The sequence below is a fragment of the Gobius niger genome, assembly GCF_951799975.1.
Source record: "Gobius niger genome assembly, chromosome: 7".
Lineage (NCBI taxonomy): Eukaryota > Metazoa > Chordata > Actinopteri > Gobiiformes > Gobiidae > Gobius > Gobius niger.
The window spans coordinates 25,840,605-25,855,822 of NC_136858.1; the positions used below are offsets into that span (position 1 = coordinate 25,840,605).

The following is a 15,218-nucleotide window of genomic DNA, read 5'->3' on the forward strand; positions in this document are numbered from 1 at the left end:
GTTTCCATAAGCCCCATTTCGACAAGGCCAGACCGGAACGGACCGGAGCGGTTTGAAGATGTTTCCACAGCCAAAAGTGAACCACTCCGCTCCAAAAGGGAGGTCCAAACTGCTCCAGTCCCGGACCACTTCAGCCATGGGGTCTGGAGCGGTTTGCAAACTCGACCGGTTTGGTGGAAAAGGGAGGGGGGGCTTGTGATTGGTCAGGCCAATAGTCAGCAAGTTTCTTCTATCATGACTGGTTCACAGAAAATATAGAGTTTTTTGCCATCTCTACTCATAGCCTATGCCTGATTTTGATGTGAAATCATTCAATTAAAAATTATATATTTATAATATATATAAATATATATATATATATATATATTTCCTCATATTTATGACAGTAATCTACTGCTCAACTTTTTAGGTTTTATTTGCACAGTTTTCCCATTGTCCCACATTGTTTCTTATTGCACAAATGAGAGGAGCGAGGTCTCGTATCTCCCGCTTTTATTTTCTGAATTCACTGTCAAACTAAAAAGAATAGGTTTACTCGTTTTGGGCATTTTTGTGATTTTTCTCTTTTCTCAATAACTGTTCCTCTGGCGCTTGAAAACTGTTCAAACACTAGAGCGCTCTGCCCCTCCTAATGGTGACATTTTGCATATACAAAGGTGTTTTCATGCAGGACTAAAGCTCAGTGATATCAGGCTGTGGTTGTTGCCACAAGCATATGAATGTCAATACAAATGAACCGGTCTTAAGTGAACCAAACTGGTCTAGTGCTGTCGAAATGGGCCTATAGTAACGATAAACAACTGAGCTGGAACTACTTTCAGGTAAAGGCCCCAATGAACAGTTTCAGTTGGCAGGACCATGGTATAAGCGGGATAATGCACTCCGAGGTGTCCATTATCAGAATAACTGGACGGTTCACGCATCCGTGTCGTCCAGTTATTTCTGATAATGGACACCTCGTCCTGCATTATCCCTTACGTATTGGTTCTTAGCTGAAAGAAAAACAGCATGCAGTAAACATTAACTATGGTCAACAGGAATGCTTCCAAAATCAACATGTCTTCAAGTCCCAAACGAAAGTTTAAGCTTTCAAACTTCACACATACTGAGATTAAGTGGGTAAAGACTGTTGTGCTAGAACTGGTCTCCAAAAAGCATTGTCACATTTTACATATCGGTTTTCTCCTGTGGCAGTAGACGCTTGATCTCGTTTGGGTTCATCTGATTTAGTGTAGCATTGAAGATTGTTTTAATACAATCCTGGTATATCTATGTGTCTTTTATGATTGTGATTGTCACTGTTCATTACAGTAGAAGCACCAATACAATTCAAAATCCATGAGTTTTTACACATTTACCAACACATTTGCTGGTAAACAGGAGTTTTCATAAAAGCAACCCTTTACAGATAACTGTAAAATGTTTTTAAAAGTATTCTAGTGAAATGTACAAAAATACATTTATAAAATCGATAGCAAAAATGCAAATAGTAAGGAATAAGAAATCATGACCATTCCTCAATTGAGGTAAACATTTCACGTATTAAACTTGTCACAAGTTTTGCTTTTTGGTCCTGTGTGGCAATAAGTTGCTACTGTGAACTTCTGTGGTCACAATAAACGCTCAGGTGCTTCCAGTTCTCTTAGTGCCAGCACATGACAAGTCTATTAAGTTCAATGTTGCCCATTAAAAACGCTTAAAACAATTAAATAAAAATGATGGCACAGTCAAATACAGTGCACAATGAGCACAGAGAAGGCTGATCCAACAGCCAATCCTAACGTAAGGAAGAAAGACATCACGACTCCCGTTGCCTCTGCCAAGTCTCGTGACACAACTTTAGGCCCGTAAATCATTGGTAATGTACCGAGGTAGCCATTGGTCAGCCCCAGAAGGCAGTTGAAGACTATGGGGTAAACGTCATGTGTAAACAGCACAGTGTGTATGTGGTCTCTCGGCTGGTAATTACAAAACAGTAAAAGTGGCACCAAGGCTGAGCGGCACAGGACGAGCGCTGGCAGAACTCGACTGGTGGGTCCAGGCACCTGCAGCCAAGCCGTCGCCTGCCTGCCGCAGAAGTCTGCCACATTGTACAGGAAGAAGCTCGACAGGGGGGTGAAGTACGTGGTGGTCCAGGGGCTGCCGCTGTCTTTGTTGACCGACTGAATCCCCGAGGACACAGCGGGGAAGACCATGATGGAGATGCAGAAGACGTAGAAGACGGAGAGACCCAGGACCCACGTCTTTGCGAGGATGGGCTGCAGAGGAGGGACGGACACTTTGGCTCTGCCCCCAGCCTCGTTAATGATCGCTGAACTGGAGCACTCTGCCGCCAACATGTAGTGTCTAAAGAGCAGGTCAAAAAAGTGTCATTTTCAACATGCTTTTCTTTTCCCTCAATGTGTTCCCTTTTCAGAATCATCCAAGCAAATCATCTGCCTCTTTGTGCAATTCATTTCTTACTTATTTCGAGAAGTTACATGCCCCGATGCAAACAGGATATAAAGATGCCTTGTGGTTAGAATAGTAATAATCAAGCCTTAGTGAGTCAGGAATACATTTTGAAAAATAGCTTCCAGTAACGACGCTGCTTAGTGCCAACTGATTTTTGTTGTTGTGTATCTGACCATGTAAGGATGCCATCTGGAGGTTAGTTTTTAGGATGACAGTCACACAGGAAGTTTACCGCAGCAACATAACATTGACCTGTGAATTCATTTGGCTGAATTATGTACCAACATCTGAGAACTAGTCATAAAAATGTTAACTATAATTCCTGAACACTGCCATATACTTTTACAGCTCTAAATCTATGTCACGATCCAGTGTGTTATACGCCTCATACTGACCTTGAATACTCCAGTTTTGGCAGGAGCAGGTATGTGATGATGCAGAGGAGGATAAAGACGTCTGCGGTCAGAAAATAGGCCAGAGCGCTGTCTGTCACGTCTTTAGCAGCTGCCAGGTCGATTATTGACGCCACAGCGCTCAAGGTCCCGCCCATGGCTTGCCCTACAAGAGCGGAGATAGGGCGATTCTTAAAGTACAGCACTGGACAAATGAGTCATTCGTGTACAACATGATAACCGCTCACAAGTAGATATTGTTTCAAAAGTCAAATATTTTTTTTGACTTAATAGGAAAAGGATCTAAGGCGGGGCCACATGATATAAGAAAACATTGTTGTCTAATTAGGTTCATTCAGTCTTCTAGTAATGATGCTATTATGTTCTTATAGTCAGATCTTTATGTTCCTGACAGTTTTGGCTACAACTGTGGCCGTCCACAGCGGCACCAAGAGCAACAAATGCTAACGTTGGATCAGAGAAGCCATTAAGAGAAGCAGGAAGACGGAGCCAAAACCTGTTTAAACCAGCTGACCAGACACGCCACAGAAACACCATGTGACAACCGGATGGCCACAGTTGTAGCCGAAACTGTCAGGTACGCAATCAACACAAAGGTCTGGCTATAAGAACAAAATAGCAAGAAAACACTGTACTTAAATATTTTCATACGGTGACAACAAAGTGAACCTTAACCAATTGTTTTTATAACATTTTTCAAAAACAAGATAAAGCGAAACAAGGATAATTTGGAGGTAATTCACAGCTGAACATTAACATTTGCGCACTTTTAATTAACCATGAGGGTCAATAACAAAGCGCATTTAGTTTTTACTCACGCAGCATTCTCTCTTTTACACATCGGATTTGGAGCCCTAATACTGTAATAAATGCATTCGCAAACAGTGAGTAGGTGCAACATGCTCACATATGGCTATATACCATTTTCCAGCTTGCACTCGCTGCCCTATTAAGCACCGGTTTTGGGAAATGTTCCCCAATGCGTCTGTGCATTAAAATTCTCAGATGGAAGACCTCAGTAATATTGTGATTCATTGTGGTTGTTTACATTATGGATATCGCATCATCTTATATCAAAATGCGATAAGAATTTGTCTATGTGGTATCTATTATTTTGATATTATAAAGCCCTAATCAAAAAATTACAAAAATGTGCCCTTTCACACTGGGTATATTTGTACATAGTCTTTTTTTTTATAGTACCTACCTGCCAATTAGGCTGTCCCAAATGCACTATTTTCAACATTTATGTAAGTCTATATGTAGGTTTATGCTTATCCCAACAATAATTTATTAAATTAAATTAAATTCTGTCTATGAGCACATGCTGTATTTTTTCCTCTTCACTCTACACATCATACTGAAATTGTGCTGAATATTTTGACTATTTGCATTCAGTAAATGGATACAGATCATTTTGTAGCACAAAGGGCAGTGGTTGAAAGTAACAAAGTAAAAAGTACAAATTACAGGTACTTTTATTTTATTTAAGTACATTTTATGATGAATACTTTTTACTTTTCCTTCACTACATTTTAGAGACTGTATCTGTACTTTCTACTCATCTACTACATTTTTAAATTGGGTTAAAAGTAAAAGTATTTTATTTTAAAAGTGACTTGGTTTAGTCCCAGTTTAGACTTGGTTTAGTGGTTTGCTCCTTTAGAACTAGTTTATGTCTGTGGTAGACCTGACTTAGTTTAGTCCGGGTTTAGACCTGGTTTAGTTCCTGTTTTTGACCTGAGTTGGTGCTTTACTCGTTTAGACCTGGTTTGATTCAAATGGTTTAAAAAAAAAATCCTGCACATTAAACTCTTAAATACTTTAACTTTTTACTTATGAAGTACATTTTACAGTGCATACTTTTGTACTTTTACTAAAGTAAACATTTTATCAGATACTTTTGCTTAGGTAAATTTTTGGTCGTCTATCTGTACTTTTACTTAAGTAAGGACATTGAGTACCACTGACAAAGAGACACTAATAAAAGAAATTCACGTGTGAGTAAAACACAGTATATTCTTGTTTATGTACCGGAGATGAGGGCCTGGGATATCCTCATGGGAAAGTGTCCCGTGATACCAAACACGCTGCCGGAGAAGAGGTTGGAGGCGCCGCTGACGATGGCCACACTCACTAAAGTCCCCACGAAGAACTCCATAGTGCAGTTGGACATGTCCACTTTCACCAGGACGGTCGTCACCACAAACACCAGCAGGATCACGGCCAGAGAGGACAGGATACGCACTCTGGGGGACAACCTATCGGGACAGTCACAGATCAGCTACCACTTTCTGCAATATAGTTTATATAGTATAAGATGCAACAGGCACAATAAGTAAGTTTTAGTATTTCCACTTACAGTTTACTTGAGCGTTATACATCATTTTGTTATACATATATTGGTACAAGAGTAGAGCGAAATAAAAAAAAGGAACTTTGTATGTAAGGAAAGTGATATAACACATTGGTTTGACTCAATCTGATCAAAGTCTGGATGAAAGTGAAACAAGTCTCTACTGGCAAATAAGGAAAATCACATTAAAAAGGGTCAAATAAAACAGAAGCTTCATTGTAACAAGTTCTTTTTATAATGTGTGTGGGTGTTTTTAGTGTGAAACTGAAACCAACCTGTTAACAAGGACATAGTTGAGAATCAAACATAAAACGGAGGGCACAGTGGACGCAATGGCCAGATAGCTTTCAAAGTAGTCCTGAAAACAGAATCAAAAAACAAGATTGTATTAAGAAAGCCTTAACACTTCCACAGCGACACATTGTACAGATTCAGATAAAGGGAAGTGAAAGGACACTCGATTAGCAGAAGTCATGCATTCCTCCAAGTAGCCACTGCAAGAATGACTATTTGTCTCACATATGACGCATTGCATTAGGAACACTATATATGCTCCAGGGAACAAGAAAGACATTGTTTGTTGGCTACTTTAATCATAATCATGCTTTGACCATAAAAAAACAAAACTATATTAGAAGAAGACAGTATGTTCTGACATGCAGGATTAAAAGGGTGTGGATGTTAACAATAGCATCATATATTTTCCATCAAATTGAGTCCACACAAGGCCAATATGAAGCTTAGGAAAATTAAGACTGAAATATAACAAAATCTGTGTTCGATGGATGACCTCAGTGATAAGATTAAATAAGATAATTATAGATAATATTACGATAACAATAATCTGGCAGAGCCCTATTGCTCATCAAAATGGATAGAGCTAGAAGTTATGGATTGTCTGCCCTTAATTTAATCATAATTTTTCTTCAATTACAAGTTTTATGCACATATTACAGACTTACGCTGAGGTCTGACCGCTCCTCGTCTGGCTTATTAGGAAGGCTGTGGTTACTGAGTTTATAGAGCCAGTAGTGTTTCGCCGTTATAAAGAAGTTCCAGGGCAACAGGGAGCCTATGCCCATCAGGAAGAAGATGATGTACACAAGGTTATAGGAGTCCTTTGGGCTGTAGCGTACGGGCAGGGGGGCGGAGGAGTGGTTGGGCAGCAGAGAAGAAGAAGGACTTTGGTCACTGCTGTCCTCATCGTCCGTAAAAGCAGGGGGGAGGTAGTCCGAGTTTAGACTAGGAACTGGTTCTGTGGTCTCCATTTTGAACACTGGATGAGGTATATAATATAGAGATAATATTCAAGATAAATCTGTTGAAAGAGGAGGAAAAACATTACCACAAGCCTTGCATACATGAGTGTAAAAGAATATGTAAACATTGTTATCACACAACAGCAGCAAAAAATACATTACAATTTAAGGCACAGTCAAGTATCATTTTTGTATTCACCCACAGATAACATTGCTTATATATGGACTTACTTGTTTTCATCTAGAGGGTGTTATGAAGCCATAGTCTTTACTGGGACATCAGTCTAGTGTGAAACAATGAAACAAGCCTCAATAACAACACAAACTGATTTGCATCATGACATTAGTGCAACATTTGACACTGACATGGGAAGTTCTTTAAAGCGATGTCAAATTCATTGCTTCTCATCAGATAGCGTGCCGAGTTGCTTCATGTCCACCTTAAGCAAGCACCAACTTAAAATCTACATGTCAAGCTTCAGTCAAGTCACGAGACCAGTTTCTCTGAGCCAAAAATACATTGGTGATCTTTACAGACAATACAAGACACTCACTTCATCCAGTTACTACATACAAAAGGAAGACTGTCATGACAGGTCTTCCCTGACATTGGCCTTAGCGCATCATGAGTGTAACTAATGAGGAACACTGTTCACATGATGCTGACCCAAGAAAAAGTTAACCTCAAACTTTTTTAAGCAATCTCCCCTTTCAGCAACTTTACTTCTGTTTATGAGTCATCCGCGTATTTCAGTCAATTTAAATGCCAAATAAAATGACATGTGGACAATTTGATTAGCCTTATACCCGCTCACTCAGTACTGCAAAGGAATAAAGTAATAGGTTAGGTTAGGTTAATTTATTTGTACCCGTGGGTAATTCGTTTTGCAATTCTGAGAACTAGTCGACACATTAAAACACATTATACAAAGATAAAACATCACACATATACAATATAAAACTTGTAAGTGCTCCACATACTAACAGGATGTGCCTTTGCCTTAATATTACGTAGCTATACGATAAAACTTCAGTGTAAACAGTCTATGGTGTAAACACATTAGCATTAAAGCTAGCTCTTGTTTTGACAGGAAGTTGTCCTACTTATCATAACATCTTGCTGTCTTGTACGTAGAAAAAACATTTACATTCCTTACCAAGACAAAAGCTGTAAAACACAGTGGAGACGAGGGACAGGGACAAGAAAACACATTCTCGTAAACCTGCTCGAGCTGTGCTTCTCTTCTGCCACCTCCTCAGTGTCAACAACCGCACTTCCGGTTTCGACCTTCAAAATAAAGTCATCCTTTTTCTAGTGAAGTTTTATGGCGCAAGTTACCCTCAGATAATTTACCAACTTTACTTACAGACAGTGAGTCAGTAAGACAAAAAACAAACGATTTCCTCATAATTACTCGTAGTTATTCATAGCTATTTTATGAAATATGGCTTGGACTCACTGTTTAATATTAAAACAGCACTATATCCCTTGAAGCAATTTTGGAGCGCCCTAATTTATATGATAATGTATCATACTGTTACCAATGCTAAAAGTAGTACAGTTTAAATGTTTACCCATGGTCACCCTTACCTCTGATATAAACTAGCCATGTGCCTTAACAATGTAGGCTAATATTGTTTTTTTTTTTTTTTACTTCTCAAATTTGGATCTACCACAAATTGTCAGTCAGACACTAATCAAGTAGACCTTTTTGAGCATAGATATAATAGTTTTGAGTCATATTACAGTCGGTAGCGCGCTCTCCTTGGAGACACGCTGACCACTGCATCGTGGGTTCGAGTCCCGCCCGTATCAATGGCTCCAGGCCCGCGACGGGAGGCCGGGTACTCCACTCTGCGTAGCTTGCATTCCTGACATCTAATTTTACACATGGCTCCTCAAAGTTTAGTAAGTTGATGACGGTTTTTTCTTCTTCTTGTGTCTCCTGCTGCAGAATTTGATTGAGAGATATACGGTCGTTTCACCTCAAAGAGCCACGAGATAAGGTATGATGAAGGAAATGATTTTTCGTCTGACACCCTCTGGCAGTTTGAGAACATGTTACCAAATATTCTTTTTCATCCCTCATATGTTATGTTGTTGAACACATTATGCTAAAAGGTCAAGGCAACCTAACTGCCTTTTTAAAAACAATTATTTATGTTACTAATCTTTGTGATGTCGAGTCTGATGAAGAAAACCTTTTATACCAGCATGACAAGATTAAGTGTGTTTCTTGCATCTTACTTTAAGAGCTATATCTCCTTAAACATATATTTTGTTTAAATCCTTCATTTAAAATAAAAATGAAATGCTGTAATTGTATCTTCCTGCAGCAGGTGTCACTGTTTACCTTTCTAGTCCATTCAGTCTATGGTCATAAACCAATGAGAATTGGATGTACAGTACTATGTTGTGAGACAGCCTATTGAAAAGGGCCTATAAAACAACATTTTGGATGTTATGAATGAATTGTGTTGTTGACTGTAAACCTGCACTGCGAATACTGGCTGTTTATACTTGTTGCCCCTTAAAGTTCTTTGATAGTCATTGTACATAACATACGTCTATTTAGTATTTCATTGTTTGCAGATTTCCTGTCTATTCTGCACACCCAGAGTGTTTCTGAGATGTAACAATTTCTCCATTGTTAGATCAATAAAGTTTATCGTCAAGTTTTCATTCAAGTTATTTTATTTTTCTTGAATCATCTTGCATAATTCTGAAAGCAGATTTGCGGGGGGGAAAAGACTTGTGTGTTCTGTGCATCTAATTATAAAGCCTTTCTATTGATCGTGAAGCAGCAGACTAATTGTTGTGTGTTTTTTTTATTGTGACAGTATTGCTCCCTGACAGCTGTGCTTCTAAACTTATCCCTGTGGTGAATTGTGATGTTAGAAATGTAGAAAGTTATGAATGAGTTTGGGCCATAACTAACAGATTAAAATGTAGCCTACACGCTCCCAGGTATTAATGAAATGCTTCTCTTCAGTTATGCAGCTTTTTCTCTAGTGTTCTGAAGTGTTCCCATTCATGTTTCCTGGATTAGTTTCTTATAGAGGGAATACAAAACCACATAGTATTTAATGCCGAAAAACCATCACCAGAGCAATTCTGCACTCAAAGTGTTTTTAGCGCTTATCGCCATCATCTTGTAATATGTTATAACTCTGGCTGAAAGATACATCGTGATCGTATCGATATCGAGATATGAACATTCAAGACATTAAAATCGAAAAGCAAGATATAAACGATATAGATCATCATCAATAAAACTTCACTCTTTTGTATTATTTTCCCGTAAAATGCTTGGTTTTCACCTAACCCATAGTTATATCGTATCGATATCGAGATATCTGGCATGAATATCGAGATATGACATTTTGTCCATATTGTTCAGCCCTACTTATAACCACCACCGCCTGTAGACGGCCCCTCCTCTTACACTGTCTTACTTCACAGACTTTTAAAATCTAAAAGAATGTTTCTTAAGTCTCAATTATGTTCAGTATGAGTCCTGTAAAATAGATTGAGCGATTATGCTGTATAGAACGTATTGACTTTACATGACACGTACAGACCCTCCAGTCAAACATAATGACAGCTTGATGTATTAATAAAAGAAGCCCTTCTAACTTAAATCTTGTATTTCCTCATCTTTAATGAGGCATGTTGTGCAGAGGTGAGTTGGGGTGAAACTGCATCTCGGTGCATTATAAAAGCCTCACTGATCTTGCGCACAGGGGGAGGCACATGGCTCTGTAATTAGCAGCGTGTCTAATCAAACAGGTGCAGGAGAAAGCGCTGCCTGTCATTACGGCCACACTGCATTGCACATCTATTAAGCTGCATGTCCTCAAAACACCTGTCAAACAGGGTATAATATAACTGCTTTAGACACATTTGGAAAGCTAGAGGAGTTTGAAAAAGTATTTATTTTATGACTAAATGTACATTACACAGGACTATGATGAATCTCCACTCAAGTTTACGGGTGTAAGATTGAAAAATGTCTGCTCTAAATAGAATAAAAGTGGCGTTGCAGAGCATTTCATCCAAAAGGGTTAAGCTGGGACTCGCTCATGGCCTTTATGTACAGCATGGTTGCAAAGTGAAAGCCATTTAATAAAAAGGAATATTGGGTAGGCTAACTAAAATGGGCTTCACTGCACAGATATCATATTCACTTTGTTCTATAGTTAATATCAATTAACACAAGAGCTTGCTATGGCAACTTATTTGAACCTTAACTTTGGCACTTTTCAATTTTTTTTAAAATGTACTAATCCAAACCACCCCTTGTGGAACCGTCACCTTAATGTGGGGAGGGGTTTGAGCACCCGAATGATCCTGGGAGCTCTGTTGTCAGGAGCTTCGTGCCCCTGGTAGGGTCTCCCATGACAAACTGGTGCTAAGTGACGGGTCAGACAAAGAGCGGTTCAGAAGCCCCTTATGAGTGACCAATAGGCCCGTTTAATCGTGAGGCCGTCCTTCTGTGGACCCACCACCTGTAGGAGGGGCCATAAGGGGCGGGTGCAATGTTTGAGAAGCTCCAACAGCTGCCCGCACGACCCAACAACAGACAAGTGGAAGAAAATGGATGGATGGCAAAACCAAACCAACCAAAAACCTTCTTAATATGAGTGAGGTGTAGATAGACAGGCCCTGAACATTTACACACATTGGGTAACACTTTATAACCTTATTTATCCTTAATAAATGATGAATTAACACTTAATTCAACATGAACAATTCAGTAAGTGTGACTAACAACTACTTAACCACTAAAGTTAACTCTTGATGAATAGTTCTTCACATACTTATTCATTGTTAGGTACACTCATCATCTATTAAGGCTAAATCAGATGTAGTTATTATAAAGTATTACCACATTATATTTAGACAACGAACATTACAGCTTTAACTTGTGACGAGGTGCAGAGTTAACCAAAAACACAAAACACACGTCCCACCGTTAAACTAAGAAATATAATTTATTGCATAAAAATTATATTTAGTTACAGGTAAGAAGGCTGGACATTTATTTACAATTAGTATCTTACAGAGATAAAATGTCACTGTTTTGTTTTTATTTTGTTTTGTTTGATTTTCTTTTTTTTTTTGCGAAAGTGTCTCCTCCAACAAAGGCTACATTATTTTCTTTGTAGGGAGCGAGTTGTGAGTCCATCCGTCCGATCCAGGTCCAAAAAATATCCGTTCATGAAGCTCCAACAAAGAAACACTGTCGACTACAGTCATCCGGCCGCTGCCAAGGTCCTTCCATAGAGATCTGTTCATAGCATGTTTTATATATTTTCTCTGCATTGTCCTCATTCAGTAGTAGCTTCCTTAAAAAGTTGACAACCTGTCGTGTCCAGGCGCATGGGACTCTCTCACAACATACTACGGTCACGACATTATAATCTTTCTTAACGCTTTAGGGCACAAATAAAAAACCCTGTCGATGCTTTGAAAAAATAGAATCGCTTTTCCAGGAAACAAAAAAAGTAAAATGCTTTTTTTTTTTTCCTTTTGCACTTTTGCATAGCACTTACAAAGAGACACGACAGGTCTGCGGCCTGCACAATGCTAAAATTGTGTGCATATGCGCTGCCCACTCGCTCTCACATTCACACCCAAATTTAGTTCATTCATGCCAAACAGTGACTCAAAATCACCACTACAGAGGGGGGATACTGCCTGTGTTTTGGTATAGTGTGTTTTTCTTTAAGATATGAACACTTTTTGCTTTGAGGAGTAAAAAAAAACAAAAACAATACAATACAAAATCTTGAAGGAATTACAACTTGACAATGAAGAAGTTGCAAAACGCTCCTGGTGCCTGATAAGGCTGCACAATCATGTAACCACAATTTGCATTTTGAATGGTTGTAATTCGCAAATCATGCCGGCAATAATTTAGAAAGTACAAACTCTTTTACAGACAACAAAATATGTCTCCATGATATAATAAAACCTGCTAACCCTGTAGTTTACATCTCCACTAACATGCTCTGAAGTGCATGTGATCGTAAAGCCACACCGTGTCTTATAAATAAAAAGTAAATACTAGCATTTATTTTATGATAGATCATTTCATCATTGAAAAAAAAATCTCATAAATGTGCAAACAAACATGAGCCTTTGCTGTGGGAGGCTCAGCTCTCCTAAGACATGACTTTACCGGGAGTGGGTACGTCTCTAGCTCGTCTCCATGGAGATGTGACTAAAGTCCGTACAGTTTCAGATTAAATTAGGATAGGTCCTCATCCGAATCCATTCTTTCATTATTCCCTGCAGTAATAGCATTTTTCAGTGTGCCTTTAAAGGGACACAGCGTAACATTTTGGACTATACTGTTCTCAGCTCAACATAGAAAATGATATTTCTGCAGTGGGTAATCAAAGAATGGATTTGGATGAGGGCCTAACCTTTTTAAATCTCAAATTCTGCTGACTTTAATCACATCTCCATGGCGACGAGCTGGAGACGTACCCACTCCCGGTAAAGTTACAGTCATGTCTAAGGAGAGCTGAGCCACTCACAGCAAAAGTACATGTTTCTTTGTACATTTATGCAGTATTTTTCAATGACGAAAATATATGTCATAAAATAAATGCTGGTGTTTCAATGTTATTATTTGGTAAAATTCTACACAGTGTGCCTTTAAATTAACAAGTTATCGAAATCACGCTTCACCAAAATTTTAATGCTCCTGAAAGTGTAAAAACATGCACTGTGAATCCTGAATTTAAACAATTATTGCAAATCTAGTCACAATAATCAACAATCGAAAATTTCACATCCAAGTTTTCCCAAAATTGTGCAGCCTTAGCGCCTCGCATTAACACAGATGGAAAGGTTAACAACGTTGCTACTTTAATGAAAACAAGTGGGGATTGAAGTAAAATTGAAAATATAAAAATAAAAATTTCTGGTCCTTTCTCTTTTGTCGACCAAAGGCATTTATACGATGAGCTGTTAAAGTTAGACATCAAGAACTGAAATACAGACTTTTCAATAACCTCTATGAATATATTAGCATAAAACAAATACATACGGTTTAATATAGAATGTGCAGCTATGACTCTCCCATTTGGCCTGTTCTACAATAGAGTAATAACAAAAGAGCAGCTCAGTAGCCTAAACAAGCACAATACATGGGCCTATGCATTCACACCGGCATCCACAACAGAGAAGAGAAGAAAATAAAACACAATCCACAAATATGGATAATAACATAAAGAGCGTTCCCCAAAGGAAACTTTTAAGGGACGACCGGAAGTGTCTCCTCAAGAGATCGGAGGCACGTCAGAGGAATGCGAGTGAGGAGAGATGAAAGAAACAAAACAAAAAAAACACATACACCCCTGTAAGTCCCGATGATAACTCCAAGGCTTTGAGGCATTTGTTGGTACAATATAAAGATTCAGTCTGCTGTGTAGTTGTCCGCCAATTCTGTAGAAAAAAGAAACTTCAAAATACACCCTCCCGCTGCACAGACGGAGGCAGCTTTTCATCCACCGCCGAAGAAGGAAATGTGCTCCCAAACTTTTCCTTGTGTGATTTGTCAGAAGTTTAAGTGGATGGGGTAAAAGTTGCGGCTCGAGTAACCGGGAGCAGCTTGATAATCACTTTGTTCGAGTTGCCTGAGGAGTTCTGTTTCTGTCGTCTACCGCAGTGGTTCTCAACAGGTGGATCGGGACCCGCGAGCGGTCTCTACAGCTGCATTTTGTAATAACACCACATTATACATTATACATTATAGACTAGGAATACACCCCCAGATGAACAGGAGCTTCCCGTCATCTGTACTGAGCAGTGAAACGTCTGCAACACTCAAGCTACCAAGATGACTGCCTAAGAACCTTTGTATTTAAGTTATTACATAATGTGGTGTTTTTAAAGGGTCAGACCATTTTTAGTTTGAGTGAAAAATACTGTATTTTCGTTTTAGTCTTGCGGACCCCTTGGATTCTTCAGTGGTTGTCCGTGTAACCCCGTGTCCCAAGGGTGTTGCAGTTTAAAAAGCAATCACTTTAAAAGCACTATTAAAAAGACAATGTTGTGTTCAAAATAAACCTACAATTCTTCCATATAACATCACTATATTACAGCAAAATACAGGTCTTCCTTTCCTAAATGTTCAGTTTCACCTTCTTTTTAAATCTGAAATTGTTCCAAGTACCCCCTGCTAAGTTCTCAAGTGCCCCTGGTTGGGAAACACTGGTTTATGCACTAACATGGTAAAACAGCAGACTTATTTTACTATTTAAAGCAGTACTAAGTAACTCATGCCCCTAGAGGCCATAAACACCACTGCAGGTGAGATGGATATTGTACATCCAATTACACAATGGAGATCATTTTTTTCACTCAAACCTGGCTGTAAACACTGCTAAAGTGGCACTAGCACACAGTTAGCTTTACCCGTTAGCCTGTAAGCTTCTTCTTCATGATTCCATTAGGGTGTATTGGGGCCTCCGGGTCGGAGCAGGGAAGCTGCAAGTGTGGTTTTCTGGCCAGAGACACCAGGGGGAGATGAACGACCCCCCAATCATCCCATTAACACTTGTATTACCCCCAGAGGGACTACGAAAAGGATATATTAAGCTAAACAAAATACTTAGTACTGCTTTAAGATGAAATCAATATTTTTATTTGTGTCATGATCGGCTGAGCCCCAAAGCCACACCAGCTGAGAACCACTGGTGGGTCGCAACTAAAAAGTGGCA

At 39.0% G+C, this 15,218-nt stretch overlaps 1 protein-coding gene across 1 annotated transcript; it reads right to left on the reverse strand.

Annotated features, from left to right (window-relative positions):
• Window positions 1-1,562: 1,562 nt before the first annotated feature.
• On the reverse strand, window positions 1,563-7,752 carry slc29a3 (solute carrier family 29 member 3). The gene is made up of 7 exons (XM_079560238.1): window positions 7,640-7,752; window positions 6,714-6,766; window positions 6,186-6,541; window positions 5,499-5,581; window positions 4,902-5,128; window positions 2,850-3,012; window positions 1,563-2,346 (listed from the first exon to the last, which is right to left on the reverse strand). The coding sequence occupies exons 3-7, from the start codon at window positions 6,489-6,491 to the stop codon at window positions 1,728-1,730; spliced, it is 1,398 nt and encodes a 465-aa protein (XP_079416364.1). The 5' UTR covers window positions 6,492-6,541; window positions 6,714-6,766; window positions 7,640-7,752; the 3' UTR covers window positions 1,563-1,727.
• Window positions 7,753-15,218: the final 7,466 nt, after the last annotated feature.